The sequence below is a fragment of the Hemibagrus wyckioides genome, linkage group LG25, assembly GCF_019097595.1.
Source record: "Hemibagrus wyckioides isolate EC202008001 linkage group LG25, SWU_Hwy_1.0, whole genome shotgun sequence".
In the NCBI taxonomy this organism is placed as follows: domain Eukaryota; kingdom Metazoa; phylum Chordata; class Actinopteri; order Siluriformes; family Bagridae; genus Hemibagrus; species Hemibagrus wyckioides.
Genome location: NC_080734.1, coordinates 10,713,427 through 10,732,413, shown reverse-complemented (window position 1 = coordinate 10,732,413; position 18,987 = coordinate 10,713,427). Strand labels below are relative to the sequence as shown.

At 38.6% G+C, this 18,987-nt stretch overlaps 1 protein-coding gene across 12 annotated transcripts in view; it reads left to right on the top strand.

The window, feature by feature from the left end:
• myt1la (myelin transcription factor 1-like, a) overlaps window positions 1-16,025 on the top strand; it is a 48,870-nt gene extending 32,845 nt beyond the window's left edge. For 7 of the 12 annotated variants that reach the window (XM_058378478.1, XM_058378487.1, XM_058378482.1 and 4 more), the window contains 17 exons: window positions 652-786; window positions 2,907-2,997; window positions 4,317-4,424; window positions 5,324-5,544; window positions 7,689-7,745; window positions 7,921-8,213; window positions 9,486-9,704; window positions 10,275-10,393; window positions 10,541-10,609; window positions 10,701-10,763; window positions 11,237-11,320; window positions 11,425-11,646; window positions 11,756-11,847; window positions 12,032-12,135; window positions 12,220-12,363; window positions 13,906-13,968; window positions 14,597-16,025. In XM_058378478.1, the coding sequence (XP_058234461.1) occupies window positions 652-786; window positions 2,907-2,997; window positions 4,317-4,424; window positions 5,324-5,544; window positions 7,689-7,745; window positions 7,921-8,213; window positions 9,486-9,704; window positions 10,275-10,393; window positions 10,541-10,609; window positions 10,701-10,763; window positions 11,237-11,320; window positions 11,425-11,646; window positions 11,756-11,847; window positions 12,032-12,135; window positions 12,220-12,363; window positions 13,906-13,968; window positions 14,597-14,737 (2,225 nt within the window). In that variant the 3' untranslated portion in view covers window positions 14,738-16,025. The remainder of the gene's footprint in view (window positions 1-651; window positions 787-2,906; window positions 2,998-4,316; window positions 4,425-5,323; window positions 5,545-7,688; window positions 7,746-7,920; window positions 8,214-9,485; window positions 9,705-10,274; window positions 10,394-10,540; window positions 10,610-10,700; window positions 10,764-11,236; window positions 11,321-11,424; window positions 11,647-11,755; window positions 11,848-12,031; window positions 12,136-12,219; window positions 12,364-13,905; window positions 13,969-14,596) is intronic. The other 5 variants (XM_058378485.1, XM_058378483.1, XM_058378486.1 and 2 more) reach the window with 4 other exon arrangements.
• Window positions 16,026-18,987: the final 2,962 nt, after the last annotated feature.

Below are 18,987 nucleotides of genomic sequence, written 5' to 3'. Positions count from 1 at the left end.
TAAAACTTTTATTTTATTTTATTTTTATTTTTTCCAAATAGTCAGTCATTACAATAAGGACACACTTTTCTGACATCAGTAATGAAATATTCGTCTAATTTAAGAATTAATTTTAAATCGTCCCGGTCAGACATTATAGTCAGACACTATAGACAGGTTTTCAAAGACCAAACATTTTGGTTCATATTGCAGATATGATTTGGTTAGTGGCTTTGTGGAACCACTTTTTACAATCCAAGTCATGCTCTCAGTTTTTAGACAATCTTTAGAGCCTTATTTAGAGTGTAGAAGAAAAAGCCTTCAGAAGAAAAGCCTTATTAGCTGCTTTGACTCAGGTCTAGTCATTATACATTACATCCCTACATTTTTAATGAAATATGAAATTCCTTGGGCAGTAGGAGCTAACAAATGTGAAGATTTTATTCCTAAGAGTACAACAAAAACAGCGTATGGTATATTCTCTGAGTATGCCAACAATTTAGCCAGCTCTCTTTTTTGTCCTCCTGTTCAGAGGGTTAATAAGCATCACATAAAAAGCCAATTTCATAAAACAGTTCTAAAAAGGAGCCTCTCTTATCTCTAATGAGTTCCAGGTTTGGGGAATTAGGAATTCAGTAACAGTATGTGGAAACGCTTTTTTTTATTCCCCAGATCCTTCAAGAGGTGAGAAAAAAGAGAGCAAGTGCCCCACCCCAGGGTGTGACGGCACAGGCCACGTCACGGGCCTATACCCGCACCACAGAAGTCTGTCCGGCTGCCCTCACAAAGACCGCGTCCCACCAGAAAGTAAGAACAACAAGCACACGCTATGGTTTAATCACAGACCTTTTTCACACGTTTGTGTTTGTACAAATACAGACGCGTAAGTAGTAGCATCTCAAAACTTCCGCCAAGATTGTCAAACAATGACGACAAACGTGCTGCGATCACTGCAGTGTCCTTCAACACACAAACAAGTCAAGCAATTTGAGCTTTCACTCATTTCCTACTGATGAAAAAGTAATGGCTTGGATGAGAGAGCATTTTAAGAGGCAGCACATAAATCTGTAGCTAGCATTCTCGGGAATATACTTTGGGAAGAAAAAAAAAAACACTGGCTGTAAAAGATAAACCTGCTTGATTTGAATGAACAGATCAAACATCTGCTGTCCAGCAGAAAGTCACAAAAGCCAGCAGTGTGTGTGGGATGAAGTCAGAAAAGCTAGCAATGTGTGTGGGATGTATATATCATACAAAAATCACATATATATATATATATATATATATATATCACATTTGCCCCCCTGCACATGCTCTGATTGCGTATTGTTGCCATGCTTATTAGCAACTGTGCCAGACGAGCTAGCTAGCTTGAAGTAAAAAATGCAGCTAGTAACGTACTGCTTAATCCAGAGTATACCGTTCACCATTGTTCATGCATTACAAAATCTACCTAAGCAATGATCACTTGGAAACAGATGCTACTATTCATTAACATACTGTATATAAAGACACAGCTGTTGTGAAAAAGGTCCATTGCTGTAAAGCCCCTGAGTGTAGTAACACCTCTGGCTGGTATGGGGGTGCTGTTTTATTTGACGTGCTTGTTGCCTGATGTGGTTATTGTATGTGCTGCTGTTCCATGCCTCTTCACAAATGAGTGTGAGGTGGCTAAGCTTGTTTGTGTATGTGTTTTGCTTTGAGTTGGATAAAATCGCATGTGTTGCTGATGAATCGGAACTGAGGGAATTGCACGACACAGCACAAGTCAACTGAAGACCAGGTTTAGATTCTAAACTGTAAAAGAAAAGGTTGTCTGTGACATCAACGTGCATGATGATAGCTTTCCATTTACTGAATTTAGTTTCACAAATCAGCTCCAATGTATAATTGTGTAAATTAAAAGGAAAGTTCAACCAATTCTTCAAAACTGTATATGAAGCTGATCTGATGGAGGAATGAGAAATTAGGCTGATGATGAAATTGTGGTTTAGTTCATGTACAAAAGCTAAAACTGTCTCAAATACTAAGCATGACCAGGATTCACATCATATGGAAATGTTAATAAGTCTGTTCTGTTTGGGAAAAACAATTCACACTGACCTCCAAGCGGTAATTCCAAGTGTGATTTTTTTGGAATCTTTAATACAGTCTTAATTTCTCCAAAGGAACTGGAAGTGAAGGCAGTGGTAACATTTTTTTCGGAGCAAATAACACCTTAAATTTGGTATTTTAGTGTACATTTGTGTGAAAAATGAATCACAGCTGATCAGATATCTGTAATATATGTGCTAATGTGACACAAAAACTATTTACTAAGCAAAATGTACTGCTTTTGTTCTTAACAGTGATTAGTGGCACTTCTTTATGCTTCCCAATCAGAATCATTTAAAAGTATTCCTATGTTTCAATCCCGTTCTGTGAATGGAATTTGCAAGAAAACAAACCTGTTAGAAAATTTCCTATAACAAATACCAAATACACATCTGTGTTCATCTGATATAGCGACTGCTATAAATAATGCTGAACATTTAGAGCAAATTTGAGTCGTTAACTTGATCATAAACCTTTACCTCCACATGAAGGAGTTTTTCTTTTGAATAATTGTTGAACTTCCACTCCACAAGGTAAAATCCATTTGTTCTGGAAAACTTCCTTCATAATTAGCATGTACTGAGTTAACTCTCTGTTAGCATAACGCTGCATGCTACTAACACGTCTCTGTGACAAGCCACATGCTCTCCTTTCTGCATGGCCTGACTTATTTATCTGTCACTGTTTTCTTCATGAACATTATGCCAACTGTTTTCAAACAGCTAACTCAAACTCATTCAGTCTAATTAAAGGCAAAGCTCTTCGTTCCACCTTGAGTGCTCCTAACCTTCACTGTCTCTGGCCTTCTCCTGTCTTCTCCTGTCTTTCCAAAGTTCTTGCAATGCATGAGAATGTTCTAAAGTGCCCGACGCCTGGCTGCTCGGGACGCGGCCACGTTAATAGCAACAGGAACTCGCACCGCAGGTGAGTCAGCGCTCCGAAGAGCTGAAGGGGCTGGAAGCGCTTTTGGGTTAAGTGCTAGTGCAGTGCTCAGGCTGTTTGTCTGGACATTAGAAAAGACTGCTGTTTTGAATAGAGGTGTAAAGAAGTATGTCAGTGTCATGGCGTCTGAGACTTGCTGAGAGAGGTGCCTGAGTTTAAGTCCTTTAATACTAAATCATCTCAGTTATTATGCTTCAAGCAGTGTGTTGACAACGAATGATTTAATACCAGCAAACTGAACTGTACGAACTCTAGAATAATTGTAAAGTGTGTGTTTTTAAAAATAAATGTAATATCATAACGCTGGTTATTTCTTCTCAGATACTCTGCCACCATTATGCTTTTATATAATAACATTTGACACAATTCTAAGACAATGCAAATGATTAAAGTGTATTAATGGACACAAAGCAGAATAAGACACAATTGTACCATCTCCTCTGTGTACTGGCCCACACACCCACACACACAACTCAGGTGCATGTCTCCTCATCATGCGTACAGCTGTGATCTCCTGATCTCGCAGACACAGCCTCACACTCACAGCCGCTGCAGGCCATGTTATATGGAACAGGTCCTGTGGGACAGGCTCACACCCACAGTGCCGGCATTAAACAGGTTGAGATATGGGGAAAAGAAAAAGAGAGAAAAAAAGGGAAATAACATATATATGAGGTATAGTATATGTACGAATCTGTATATGTGGCTGCTGTGCTTCGTCTCTCGGTTGTCATAGCAACTCGGCATATTGACGGCGGCCCTGCTGTCTGCCACTCAAGATTTTTCTCTTTTTTTTTACTAATTCGGAAAGTGTGCAGAACTGTATAGTTTATACAGGCAGTCTGTCTTCATCTCTTCCACAGATGCTTATTTTTTAAGAATGCTTGATTGTGTGTGTGTGTGCTGTGCAAACAATGTGTTATGATTAAAAATATGCAAGAACACACAGAAAAAGAGACAAAGGGGTGTAAGAAGAGAAAAGAAGAAGTGAGTTGGGGAAGCAGAGTGAGAGAAGGATTATGGTCCATGTGTGGCAATGCTGCACTTGGCAGGATCTCACTGAAACCAGACAACCAAAAAGGCTGAGATAACTGTAACACTGAGCCTTCATGCTATAGATAGAACAAGAACATAATTCTTAATTTTTTTTATTATTCACCCACGCATACAATGTTTGTGCATACAGTGGAAGCAATTAAATATACTGACTGGAACAAGCCTTCTAGTCGTGTGTGTGTGTGTGTGTGCGTGTGTGTGTAAGGTGTGCTCCTACTGAAACGATTATCTTCCTGGTGTTGCAGTCTCTCAGGATGTCCTATAGCAGCTGCTGAAAAGATCGCTAAGGTTCAAGAGAAGCACCAGTCGAGTGACGGAACAAAGTCCAATCAGGCATCTGACCGCGTGCTGAGGTACGGCTTACACACTCGCCTGGGACTGTCCACAATCCCACACTGTACACACACACATACATGCTCCATTAATGGCACCTTTCAAGAGCACAGACATTTTTTTCCCCTCTAAAGCAAATCATTGTTCAATCATATGACTTCCTGTTTCAGAAGTAATTTTTCTGAATTTCCAGAATTTTTATTTCATATTTCCCTGTGGTATAAATACAAGGTTGCATACGTGCAAAATCCCTTCATAATCCATAGTTGTCTGTAAAGAGACTCGTTTTTGAGCCGCACAAATCAGATACTGTAGTAGATATATAGTATAAAAAAATAGCATCTAAAATATTGTTAAGCATATTCAAGTACAATAAAAAAAAACAGCCAATTTGCCAGGAAGAGGAACACATGAACATACTGCCCCCATGCTGAGTGAAAAGAATGTTAAGGAATACAAGAAAGATCAGAGGTGCCAATACATTTGAAAACAAAGAAGTGTCTTGAATCAAATTGGACTACTAGAGAAAGCTTTTTATTATTTTTTTTATTTTTTTAAATTGTGGTAATATGGTCTGTATGAATGTGTAGCTCATAATATAGAATTAAAAATTTTATTTTATTTATTCTTTTCTTTTTTTTAAAGCATATGATATAAATGAAATGAAAATGAAATCTAAAATGAAAGTGACTTAATATATTTGATTGGAAGTATTAATCACAGTATTAAGCTGTGATATACTGTAAACATACATACATCCAGGGTAACGTACACCCAAATTCAGAGTAGGTCTACAACGCTGAAGTGTTAAAGCCAGAAATTCATAGCAGCATCTCTGAGCTCATTAGCCTTTCTGCTAGCTCCGTTGATGCCCAGGCCGGGTTTTCCTCTCCCGCCTGTGTCGATGATTATCTTCCAGGCCTATGTGCTTTGTGAAACAGTTGGAGATCCCACAGTACGGTTACAAAAATAACGTCTCCACCAGCACGCCCCGCTCCAATCTAGCCAAGGAGCTGGAGAAGTACTCCAAGACCAGCTTTGACTACGGAGGCGGCTACGACGGCCAGCCTCACGCCTACAGCAAGCGTTCGCTCACACAGAAGAACCACGGACGAGACACTTCACCAAGAGGATACGAGGGTGAGCGCAACCTGATTACACTTTGACATTTCTGGGAGGTGCTGGGGTAACAGCTGGGAGTGAAATAATCATCAGTATGCTGCATTCATCCTGATAAAAAAAAAAGAAAAGAAAAAGCTTTTTATCAAAAAAGACAAATTTTCACCCATCAGCACTGAACACTATCAACTTACTGGATGTAGATTCTTTTTTCAAAAAAAAGCTTCTTGCTGTAGTGTTTGCTTTGCCTCAAGGTTGAAAATATCCAAATATTTGGCAAGCAGCAGTGAAGGCATTATTTCTAAAATAATCAGTGTAGGTCAGTCTTTTTTTATACCAGTGTGAGTTCTTATTGAATGAAAAGACAATGGAGGAGTTGGAGTTCATAAAATGTTTTCTAGCCTTCAGAAACAAACAAAAAAAAATAGCTTGCTATTATAGCTTCAGTCTCAATCAAGTCATACAGACTGCAAGTACAAATGAAGATTTAAACTATATCTATATGTAACTAAATATAACCTGTGCTATAACCCCAGGTCATCAGTGGAAATAATTAAAGTTTTCTTGTATTTACTGCAGACTGCTCTGAGATCAGATGTACAGAGAAACAAAACAATAGACATACAATAGATATTTTTCCATAGTTGGACAGATCCCTGTTGCTGAGCTTTTTTCTCTATTTGTCCAGTCAACTGACTGTTTATAAGAGCTACTGGTCTTTCCCACTGCAGAAGCTGTTTTTTTACCCCCAAATATGCTTGGGAAAGCATTGCAGAAAGCGAGTTTACTGAAAGTCCCTGAATCCATCACATGCATGATTCAAAATGTAGGGTTCAGTCAAGCAGCCAGTGAGGAAAAACACCAATCCCACTGGATGTTCAGCCCAAATGACTAAAATGACTAGACTATTTTTTAGACAGTATTGAAGATCATTCAGTCTAATTTACAGTAGGTCTAACATCCTGGTCTTACATCAAAGGTTGGTTTAGTTTTTTGTTTCTCCATTAGTTCCTGTTCTTGAACCTTTTTTTTATGAAAAAAAAAAAAAAAATGAAGTAAGAGATTCATTAAATAAGATTTCAGGCTTATTTTGAACCAAAAATAACTACTAAAAATTTGCACTTTGTAAGAACAGTACTTCTAGCAATAATACAGGAATTAATACTTACTTAAATATGAACTAATGTTCAGTAAAGGCATGGACTAATCATGAACTAATAAAGGGCTCATGAATTCATGTGTGAATAAAAAACTCCATAAGTACATGTTAGTACAGGTTTGTTAGTTAATGTATTAATTAACACGTCAGGATAAACTACATCAAAGCTCCTCTATGTTAGACTAAAAACACCATGACACATGATTTAAATGTTAATAGATAGTATGTTCTGCTAAATGAATAAATGTTACTATATTAATTTTACTCTTGTGGGTAAAGTAGCAGAGCCCCGGGGCCGAGCCATCCAGAGCATGCACTAGAACTACAGAGAGACTGGAAAAGAAATGGATGGATGACACAAAAGGGGTTGAGATGCAGTTATTGGTGTTTAATATAAGTGTGTCTTTCTACATCCGATAAGGGGGATCGATGTAATTTATGAAAGTAATCCAGAGACACCCGGTGATGTTTGTGTACGCAGCTGCATATGTCAGATCATATAAACAATTTGAAATGATGCATTTCTTTTAACTTGTGTTTTTTATTATTGAGCATGTTTGAGTTTACCCTGATGTGTTAATTAATAATTAACTAACAAACATGTAGTAACGTGTACTTAAGGTGGTCGTTATTCAGCCATAAATTCATGAGACTCAGGTCAGGTCTAAGTTTATGACTAGTACATGTCTTAACGCATCATTCATATGAATTTATGTATTAATTCCGTTATTAGTGCAGGATTGTTCATGTTATTATAAAGTGTTAATGATAAAAGCATATTTAGCATTTTGGAGATATGTACTTTAATTGAGCACAGTGTTGTTTTTGTTAGACAAAGGAAATAGCATTACCCCAAAATTCAAGTTGAAATTTAAATAATGTATGTTTTTGCCTGCAAAATGCCTGTAAATGTGAACTATCACTCTCTCTCTCTTTCTCTCTCCCTCTCTCACTCTCGCTCTCTCTCTCTCTCTCTGCTTTATCTCTCTCTATATCTCTCTCCTAGACTCATTTGCTCTCAGCATTCATCATGGAACATCAGACCATCCAATAAGCGAGTCTTGTAGGTGTCTACCTATATACCCATCTATTCATCTGTTGTTCTCTCATTTTCCAACTTTGCTTGAACTCTTATTTACATGCACTTTTTGTCATGACATCATCTCATATGTCACAATGCTTTCTGTATATTTGACAGTAAATTTTTGCGTGTGCGTGCGTGTGTGTGTATTTGACAGCCAAGCGGTACTGTAAGACCTCGAGTCCAGCCAGCAGTACAACGAGCAGCTACGCTCCCAGCAGCAGCGGCAGTAGCCTGAGTTGTGGGGGAGGAAGAGGAGGGAGAGGAGGAGGAGGAGGAGGAGGAGGAGGAGGAAGCAGCGCCAGCAGCACCTGCAGCAAGAGCAGCTTTGACTACACGCACGACATGGAGGCCGCTCACATGGCCGCCACGGCCATCCTCAACCTGTCCACGCGCTGCCGAGAGATGCCCCAGAGCCTGAGCGCCAAAGGCCCCGAGCTCCTCGCACAGGTGAGCCCAAACACCTGTTCTCACACACAGGCTCCTTTACCTGTGTTGTGATTTTCTACTTCTGTGTCTCTGTACTTCTCAGTACTTCTCACTGACACACTTTCTCGCTTTTCATCAATTTTACCATTTACTTTAGCATCTCTGACCCTGGTCTGTTCTTTATTTCACACACAAGGACTTTTCTGTGTTTCTGTGACTGCATGAGCAATTGATTTCCATGCCTTGGAGTTATTCTGAGTTAGTCTCCTTTCGATGCAGTGTTAGTGTATAGCTTGAGTGGGTGTAAAAGGTGTGGTTTTTTCATGCCACATTGAGCTCCACTGTGTGATGAACAGCTCCTGATTTCTATAGTGACACGCTGAATGCGGAGATAATACAAACGGTGAGAAGCAGCATCCGACAGCTGAAACAGAATTGGTGCAGTATCAGCCTTCTGCCCTCTCTATCGTTCGCTTTTATTCCTCTGTCTCTTCCTCCTTTTACATCTGCCCATCTTTTTTTCTCTCTCCCTCTCCATCTCTCTCACTCTCTCTCAGTCTTTACGTCACTCACTCTTCTCTGTATGAGACAGGTTGAATTGATGGTGCTTTTAGCCCTGGTCCAGGCTTGGCCTGTTTTCTCATTGGGCTCAGTAGGAAGGGTGTGACCTCTCTGTTAGGACACTGAGGCTAGCTATAGTCTAGAGAAAGCGAAGAGCAGGATGACTCAGATTGAGCACTAATGAGAGACTATAGATGGAGATGTAGGACAGTGAATGGTGCAAGATCATGCTCCTATTTTTTTCATTCTCTTTTTCTTTCTTTCTTCTGTTCTTTCTTTCTGCCCCACCCTTCCCTCTGCCATGTATCACCTCTTTAATTCGTTTTTTTCCTACTCTGTTTCATTTGTTGAATTATTTTATCTTTTCTGTCTTCTCTTTCCTGTCTCCTTGTCTCCTCCACTTTTTATTCATCTCTTCATCTATTCATTTTTATCTCCTCTCTTCTGCCCATTTTACATCTTTGCATTCTTAAATGAATTCCTTTTTCTGTGCTTCTATATGTACAGTTATGTTTCTCTCCTTTTCTAGCATCTCAGCTTACCATCCTCTCTATTCATTCTCACCTCTCTTCGCCATTTTCCACTCCTCTCCTCTCCTCTCCTCTCCTCTCTTATTCTCTCCTCCCACTCTCCTCTCCTTTTCTCGGTTGCTTCTCCGGTTCTCTCTTTCCTCATTTCCCTTGCCTTCTTTCATTCTTCAATGTTCTTTGTCTCCTCTGGTCTTCTGTCCAGAGTCCAGAGGAGCAGGAGGTGGAGGAGAGCGGGACTCTGGACCTGAGCGTAGGTCGAGCAGGGGGCATGGGCGAGGGCACAGTGCTCACGCCGCTGCAGCCCATGTCCCCTCAGCGGCAAGCACTGCTCAACAGCCGCTGCTACCAGATGAGCCCAGACTGCTGGGACTTGCCAGTGGACTACAACAAGATTAAGAGCCTGGACGAGGACCATAAAGAGGTACAGCCTCCAGATCCCACCTGGGAACAGTGCTGCTTTATTGGAGTTTATACAGATGGATGGTAGAGTAGGATCTGCTAGTGTTTAGTTGGCCGCCATATACCAAGCACTTTAGTGGAAGAGAGTAATCTCTCAGGTTTTAATGGGGCAGCAGATAAAGCAGATATGAGATATATGTCATATTTTACATTCTGACATATGGTGTGTGCCGTGGAAATAAAATCCAGGGAGGAGATGGCAGAGAGTTGTGTTGTGCCATTCCATCAAAAGACCTTTAGAGACATCTAGTGGTAAAGACTGGAAGTGCTTGCTGAGTGATTTCATTTTATTTACAGCTTTAATTACTTTGAATTTTGTTGAAGCAAATTGAAACATTAGTATTGAAGACATTTAATCCAGCAAATTTAATCAAGTAAATTGTGATTCATTGATATCTAGTCCTTGACTGAAACGGATTTTGAATGAAAACTCCCAAATGACTGTAATTTAATACCACACTAGGATTGATCTGTATACATAGGCAACATTATTATTTATAAGTGCTTTATTGAGTTTTTCTGGCCCTGCTAGGATGAGCTGGACCCTTTCCAGGAGTTGCTGGAGAATCAGCAGTATCCGGGTGAGGTGTCCCTCCCCAGCCCCAAACATAAATATGCTCCCTGCAAAGAAAGCAAGAAAGAACTCCTCACGTATGAAGACCGACTTTATACTCTTTATTTAATAATTGTTAGACTTTCTGTATGTTTGCCATCTGGACTGATCTTTGTTGTTGTTGTTGTTGTTTTTTTAAATTTATTCTTAAGTGTCTATTAACTCTAGTTGAATTTCTACCCCAGACTCTCTAGTTGCCAGTTAGCTGATAAAGGCATGCGTAGTATGATGACAACAAACTCACAGGATTTAAAGTAAGTCTTTATGATATCAGGCTTAAGAAATTTTGTGTATTTCTGTGCTGAGTAGACGTTCTCACCGTATGCTTGTTCATGCCTGTTTCAGGTGTCCTACTCCAGGTTGTGATGGCTCCGGGCATATTACAGGCAACTATGCCTCACATAGGAGGTAACCACACACACACACATACACACACTTACACAATTCATTTATATCCACTCAGTAAAGTAGTAATGCAGGACATCACAAATAATAGAGATGCAGAAAACAGAAAATCGCATCATCCTACATTTAAAACATGGACTGGATCAAGGCTATCAAGGATATAAATAGCAACAGCTTCTCCATATATAACTATAAGCAGTCCTTTTAGGCACCACGTGTCTAACATTGAAAATGTTCTGTATCCAGGAATGTCCAAGCTCCATGTACAAGTGTCTTCAACACTGGCATTACATTAGGGAGTGCCAATAATTTTATACACACACTGCAAAATATCACTCACTGCATGCATTATTCACTTTATATACAGACGTCAATGATTCTTGAGTTGCCTGTATATTGTTTTAGGGAATGTTCTAGAAACATTGTAAGTGGTTAGTAAGAATGCGAAAATGAACAACAACTTTTTTCTATCGTAGTCTGTCAGGTTGTCCCAGAGCGAAGAAGAGTGGAATTAAAATCATTCATAGCAAGGAGGACAAGGATGATCAGGAGCCAATTAAGTAGGTTTTCACTTACAAGTTAATGTATTTCAAGAACATCTAGTGTCCAGTTTGTAATAAAAGATCATGAGTGTGTGTACATAATCAGAGCTGTTATACTGCAGGTGTCCTGTGCCGGGGTGTGATGGTCAGGGTCATGTGACTGGGAAGTACGCATCTCACCGCAGTGCATCCGGCTGCCCACTAGCCGCCAAGCGCCAAAAGGATGGTTTTGTGAACGGTGCTCCATTTCCATGGAAGTCTGGAAAAAACGATGGAATGACATGCCCAACACCTGGGTGTGATGGCTCGGGCCATGTCAGTGGCAGCTTTCTCACCCACCGGAGGTGTGTATGAAAAGGGATGTAGAGAATATAGAAACATGCTGTTTCTTAGATTATAAAAAGCATAAATGATTTCTGTAAATCAAATGCATATATGTGTTTCTGTGTCCAGTCTTTCTGGTTGCCCTCGAGCTACTTCAGCCATGAAGAAAGCACGGATGACTGGTGTCGAAATGCTTACAATCAAGCAGCGTGCAAGCAAAGGTACATCATATGGAAATGAACTGTAGCATTACTCAAGAGAATGGCATCTTTATTCACCTACAACGATAACATAGAGCAGTGTTCATCAACAGACATGATGAAATGATACGCCAGTGGTGTGTTTAAACAATGCCGATTCATGAGATTTCATTTTGGTTGTAATTCATCTTGTGTTCTTGTCTAGGAATAGAGAATGATGAGGAAATCAAACAGCTGGATGAAGAAATTAAAGATCTTAATGAATCGAACAATCAGGTGGAGTCAGATATGATTAAACTTAGGACACAAGTAAGCTTTTTTTAACCTATTTTTTCTCAGCAATCAATCTTCTATCTTCTAAGTCTTAGTAATCCCTCCTTCTTCCTTGCCCAGATCACTACTATGGAGACCAACCTGAAGTCCATGGAGGAGGAGAACAAGGCCATTGAGCAGCAGAATGACTCACTGCTGCATGAGCTGGCTAACCTCAGCCAGTCGCTCATCAACAGTCTGGCCAACATCCAGCTCCCTCATATGGTACGAGACAAACAGACAGCTTATCACCTACACACTACACTAAACACTTTATCAAAGGCTCCAGAATTGAACTCAGATCTAAAATGTCAATGCTAGAGGATATAACAAGGAAAACCGCATTTTATGGCTTGCAAATTTAAAACAGCACTCGACACTGAAAGTTGTTTGGGTTCCCATGTGTGTAATGGGTCACTAATACGGCTGACTTTCTGCCATCTGCTTCTTTATGTATGTTGTTGAGTTTGTCCCAGCTCCATATGCTTCTGTGCTTAGGTCACTTTCCTTACTGATCATTCTATGAAAACAATCTCACACTTCAAATGACTGTCTTTCAGTTGAGTACGAACATGGCTTAATGCGCCGACACATACTCATGCTCTTTGCTCGACAGGGTGTGATTGGACAATCCCTGTTTTTAATGTTGCCATGTTGCTAAACAACTGAAACATGTCCTTTCTGAATATGGCTCCTCAGTTCTCCACCTCCACCTCCAGAGAAATGGGATTCAATCCGATAAGTCTTGGCACTCCTCACATCTCACCTGCATCGGATGACTGTTGGCTGTTTCTGTGCTGTTTCTAGCTCTCTACATTCTCCATTAGGAGTCTGAGGCAAACTTGGACACATATGCCCTTATTCCTCAAAGTGTATCTGTCGCTCAGTTTTCTTGTATCTGTTCCGCATCGTTAAACTTACATCTGCTCTGAATGCATGTAAATTTGAGTGTAGTGTTTTAACAACCTAGAAAATGCTTTATTTGCAGTTAAATTATAAGTATAGTTAGTAGAGTAGTGGAAACAATAATAATTCAATTAAAGTAATTATCAAATAATGTTGCAAGTTCCTGATCCTTTTACTGTGTCAAGATGTAGTTTGTCAGGCTGAATCAGAAGAACAGTCCTGGATGTTTATTAGTTTCATTGAGTAACAGTTACTGGGTTCATAAAACTGCAGATACATATGTAACTAGCATTTTAACTCACCCCTCCTGAGTTAAAGAGTTATGAAGATGGCTGTATAACAGTTGTATAGATTGCACAAACTACATCATATGTCACTTTGTGAATGTCTCAGTAAGCATGTTGTATGTGCACATGCATAGAAGATGTGTAATTCCCACCATCCATGACAATTAGGAGGGGTAAAATAGTTATTCAGGGATAGAAATTGATTATTTTCTTTAGATTACTCTACTTAAAAGCATATAAAAAAACAGGAACAATGCACGTGTGCATGAGTATCATACAAATCAAAAGCTAGTGTCCTTGCAACTGAAGCTGATTCATTTATTGCGCTCAAATTTGACGCCTCTTTCATGAATCCGTCTCAAATTTATTTCTGTCCTTCTGCACAACTCTGCGTTCTTTTCTATGCAGCTTTGACGAATAAGGGCCACTGTGTTTCTCAAGTCCACACTCAACTTTTGGCTGTCCATTCTTATTACGTATACAGACACCATTCGTTGAGATCTGCAGCATTTGGGGGGAAACAAAAAACTATATGTCCAGCTAATAGTATTCTCTCTACACCTCTCCCCTGTAGAAACCGGTGCCACTGAAAGAGGCCCCTGTTAAAAATTACTGCTGTTTACAGATGCCCCACAGAGTAAGACATTCATTTTCCACAGTCTAACTTTATCCTTTTATTGCTCCTATTATTTTGTTCCCTATAGCCCTCCTTTTCTCCGTTACACCCTCTGGGGTGTGTATATGCAGTATATCAAAAAGGTCCATATGTGTTTCTTCATGTGAGTTAAAAAAGCATTTATAGAGCAATAGTAAAGTGTATAGATTATAGCTGAAATAATGTATGCAGTTGGAGTTACACTATGAGCCATATTTACTTGTTTTCTAATATGTTATAAACCAGACATTATTACATTTAAATAGTTGGTGCTGGTTGATAGTCTTGCCTTCCATGGCCCTGCAATTTGTGTTTTTATTTCACTAGTATCAGTGCTGATACACTCATATGCATGAGATTCACCATAAGGCATGCACTCATAACACATGCTTTTTTTTTCTTGTTAATTTGTCCATCTCATGATGTATGGAGTATCCAGGACAGTTTAGAAATCTCATTGTTTCTTTGTTAGTTTTGCCCGTGCAGTTATGATGCACAATACAATCCTTCCCTAAGATGTTCCACTTCCCTGTCTCTTGTTTGTTCTACCACAAATAACTCAAAAACGTCTCCCTTCGTTGGCTTTCATTGATTCCAATCTGTTCCACAGGAGCCGATGAACGAGCAAAATTTTGACAGTTACGTGAGCACTTTGACAGATATGTATACGCATCAGGACCAGTACCAGAGCCCTGAGAACAAAGCCCTGCTGGAGAACATCAAACAAGCTGTGCAGGGCATCCAAGTGTAGCTCCCTGAGCCACTGCCTCGTTTTTTAAAGGGCTTGCATTAAGCAAGCACTGATACACAAAAAGAAAGAAAACGGAAGCAAGGAGAAAAAAAAAATGTAAAATGTATGGATATTGATTATGATTTTTGCTGCTGTAATTAACTGTATTATCTTTCATTATTTATGATTCTGTTATGCTTTTGAGGGGGAAAAAATACATGAATTATTTGTTGCCTTGCTTTAACGATGATTACCAATGGCAAATGTTTTGAGGAACATTCATGTTTTGTACATTTTTCATATGACCTGACATAATGTGATGTACTGTTTATAGCTGCTAATGTATGCACATTTTAGTGTATATGTATTTATTAATTGTAAACAAAAAAAAAAAACATTCATTGTTTTAAAAAGCTTAATGACAAGAAGGAAAAACATAGTGCTGAAAATGTGATATGAGGGAAACGTCAAGGGCAATCAGCTAACATAAGCTTTTCCTTTTAAAAATAAGAGGAATTCAATGCGTACAGTGTAGGTTGTTCAATGTATGTTAAACCGCTATTTTTTTTTTTTTATATGAAAGAATTTCATAGAGGTACGTCAGTGTACAGAAAGCATTTTGCAGCGGTCAGTGTGGGCACTCTAATGAAGTACACGTGTTGGTCTTTGAGCTTTTATTTCTTTCATTTTCAAAACGTAAAAAGGATCACAATGGATAGACAAAAAAATGTACATTTTTGTGAAACATCATGACACGGAAACCCACTGGTGCAAATCCCAAGATTGTGAGAGAAATATTTCATAACTTCAACCATCCATATTGTATATTCTCCAAATGTGATTCCCATTTGGTTAACTCCAATCACTATGGAAAATATTAAGGAGACAATCCAGCATAAATTATGAATTTATGACCATAAAAAAAAAAATATGAGTAGATAGTTAAAATAGCATATCAGCAATATATGACAATGAATCAATCATTTATTTAGATATGGGATGCAAACGTTCGGGTATATGCAATTTCTTATTGTAAACATCGCAGAAAGCTGATTAATCTTTTTACTAAATGTAAAGTATTGAGTTTTATATAAATCTTTTACTACAATCATGTTTTAGGGTTTAAACATGAGTGATCGAATCCAGATGGATGAACGCATATGCATTATAATTTTACATTTCTCATGTTCTGTTTTGCACAGGGACACCTTTGTTTCCATGTTTTGATGTTATACATACATACATACATACACATACACATACACAAACACACACACACACACACACACACACACACACACACACACATATATATATATATATATATATATATATATATATATATATATATATATATATATATATATATATATATATATATATATATATATATATATATATATATATACACACACACACACAAATCACATATGAGGAGGTGCCCAGAAACTTCATTAGTACAGAAAATGTTTTGCAGAGAGTTACTTTGTTTGTCAGTGTTAGAATAAATATGTGTTGGACTTACAGGGTTAACGTCACTGTCCAATTTATCATCATGTCAATGCATTATCCTGTAAAAAAAAACAACCTGTATATCAGCATCAGATGCAAAGCACATGACATATTTCTCTGTCAGTGTTGCAGACATAAGCATTATGGGTATGTCAATTCAGAGTACCATGTACCAAGGGCAGTATTTATTACATTTGTGGAAATCTGTATTTTATTATCACATTCTTGATTTTTGGGTTTTGTCTACGGTGAATCCGAAGCACTTTAAAGTCTGAGAATCACGGAACCCGAAATAAGGTTTTACAGAAGCTTTTTAATAACTTGGACAATGGCATGTTGTACAGGCCTAAAATCCTCAATTCACCGTTGATGGATGACTATAAGAGCAATCGGTTCCAGAGCGAGCAGAAATGTTGACTGGCATGACCAGTTGAAACGACTTCATGATGTATAAGGAAATATATGTGCACTCAAGAGTTGTAGACAGAAATGCACTTGACCTCAACATATTAAACTCCCCAAGCATGTCCCCGTTTTTTTTTTAAATATTGACAACACATGCTGGCATTAAGCAGTATCGTATTAATGCTTCAGTTTAGTGGTTTAAGAGTCGGTTGTGTATACTAAGCATGATCTTCATAAAATACATCAGGTTAACATGCTGTCGCCATTATTCTTAGCTATTTTCTTTCTTCATTTTAGGCTAGTGCAGCATTTTTTTAAAGAAGTCATGCCAAGGTGCTAATCTTTCTCATGTATCATGCATTCAAACAGAATTACAGATCAGCTTCTTTCTCTTCTCTCCAAAGCTTTGTGTATGCAGCTGCCGATGTAGTAATGCTTCTAATAGACTGATAGCAAAAGTTCCTTTCATAACCTCTCATTACTAATTCAGCAGGAAAAAGGACAATAAGCACAATTTTGCTGCTCACCTTTTGTTCTAACATATTGTAGTACCTAATTAAAAATGTTATCTGTAACTATTTAAATAGAAAACACTAAGTACAGTATTACATGCCTGAATGCGGAATACTTTTCTTATTATTAATTGTGAATTCATCAGGTTACAAGTTTCCATTTGAAGAGGACTTCAATGAATCATTTTAAAACGATTTTATATTCGAAAAGAAACATGGCTTTTTCTTATCTTGCTCTCTAACTCTAGCTCTTTCTTTTTTTTTAATTACATGGCATGATTTTGGTTGATATGATACTTTTGGTTGATATGATACTGTAAATGTTTAAGATCACAAGTTGCAGTGATATTTCATTCTGAAATTGTGAACTTTGTACAATTTTTATTATGCTGGTGTTGACATCTCTTAATCAATAAAACTTGTGTTGCCACATGGCATATCTCCTTGTCTTAGTGTTGAAATGTATGTAAAATAAATGTAAAACTCAATGCTGACAGTTTTGACAGGGATGCTTCTGCTACCAAAAAGTCTAGTCCTTCTTGTTACTAATTTGTATGGCAGCAATAACTGTGAAATATACTTTAAACATAAAGGAAGCTATGAAAGAAAAAATATTTTTTCATTTTTACACTGCTGTGACCTTGACACTGTTTGGATCAGTTTATCTGCTGGTTACAATGATAATTTCAAACATGCAAGCACTCAGTCTGGAGATATTGCTCTAACGATAATCACGGACATGGTGGATGGACGAATGGCAAAAATTAACGCAAACCAAAAAATTGCATTGAGTTACTGAACATGGATCTCAACAGGTAGGCAGGTATTGTAGAAGAACTATTTCAGACCTTTGCCCTTGCTGTGGCATTTTCCCTGTTTGGTCAATTACAAAATATAATCATTTCATCTGCTGGTTATGATGATAATTCCACATAAATCTTACAGATATTCAAGCCCTCATTCTTGGAATTTCTCACTAACAAGAATATCAGACAGATGGACAGACAGCCTGAGAAAATGTAATGCCTCCAACCACTCAGTGGCAAAGATTTAAGCAATGTGCTCTTCATTGATGACTGTAACCATTAGATTATTTATAAGAATTTAAGCAAAATATGACACTAGACCTGTTATGACAAAATCCTATAATATTCTGATTACATTTTGAACCATATTATTTCCTCTCTCTTTTATTATACATATACCCTGTGTAATGGGGTTATTTGGTCCGTTATGTAGGGGAAAATCAATCACTGCTACCTTGGATGCCTGAACAACAAAGGGATCCTGGTCCCTGTTCCCCAAGCTGTTTAGTTCCTCTACCCACTAATGTGTGTATGTGGTTTCTTACCTTATTATGTTAGGACACTACTGATCGACAAGTGAAGCTCTATGTGCACACACGCATATATATACATGAGGCATCTATGTCACATCACTCCAGAATCTATTTGTCTGAAGAAAGCGCGAGTGGATGCCTGGGGTGTGGCAAGCAATGCAGTGTCTTGTTCCCTTCTCAGGGAACCGGGTTACATACATAACCTTGTGTAGGTCCCTTTCAAGGGAACTCAATGCTGCGTCATGACTGATGCCATGGAAATGTAAATACCGACGCCACCACACGCCAGTCAGTGTCTGTCCCAGGGGCTATGAGAGAGCATGAGCAAACCAGAAATACAACATCAGTTAGCCCTGAAGGACCCTGGACCCTGGAGTGGGGTCAAGGTACAGGTTATAGAACCTGATAAAGGTGTGCGGAAATGACAAACCTGCTGCAGCGCAAATTTCCTGGAGGATAACACCCCTAGCCAAGGCACTAGGTGAGCTCTAACACCTAGAAGT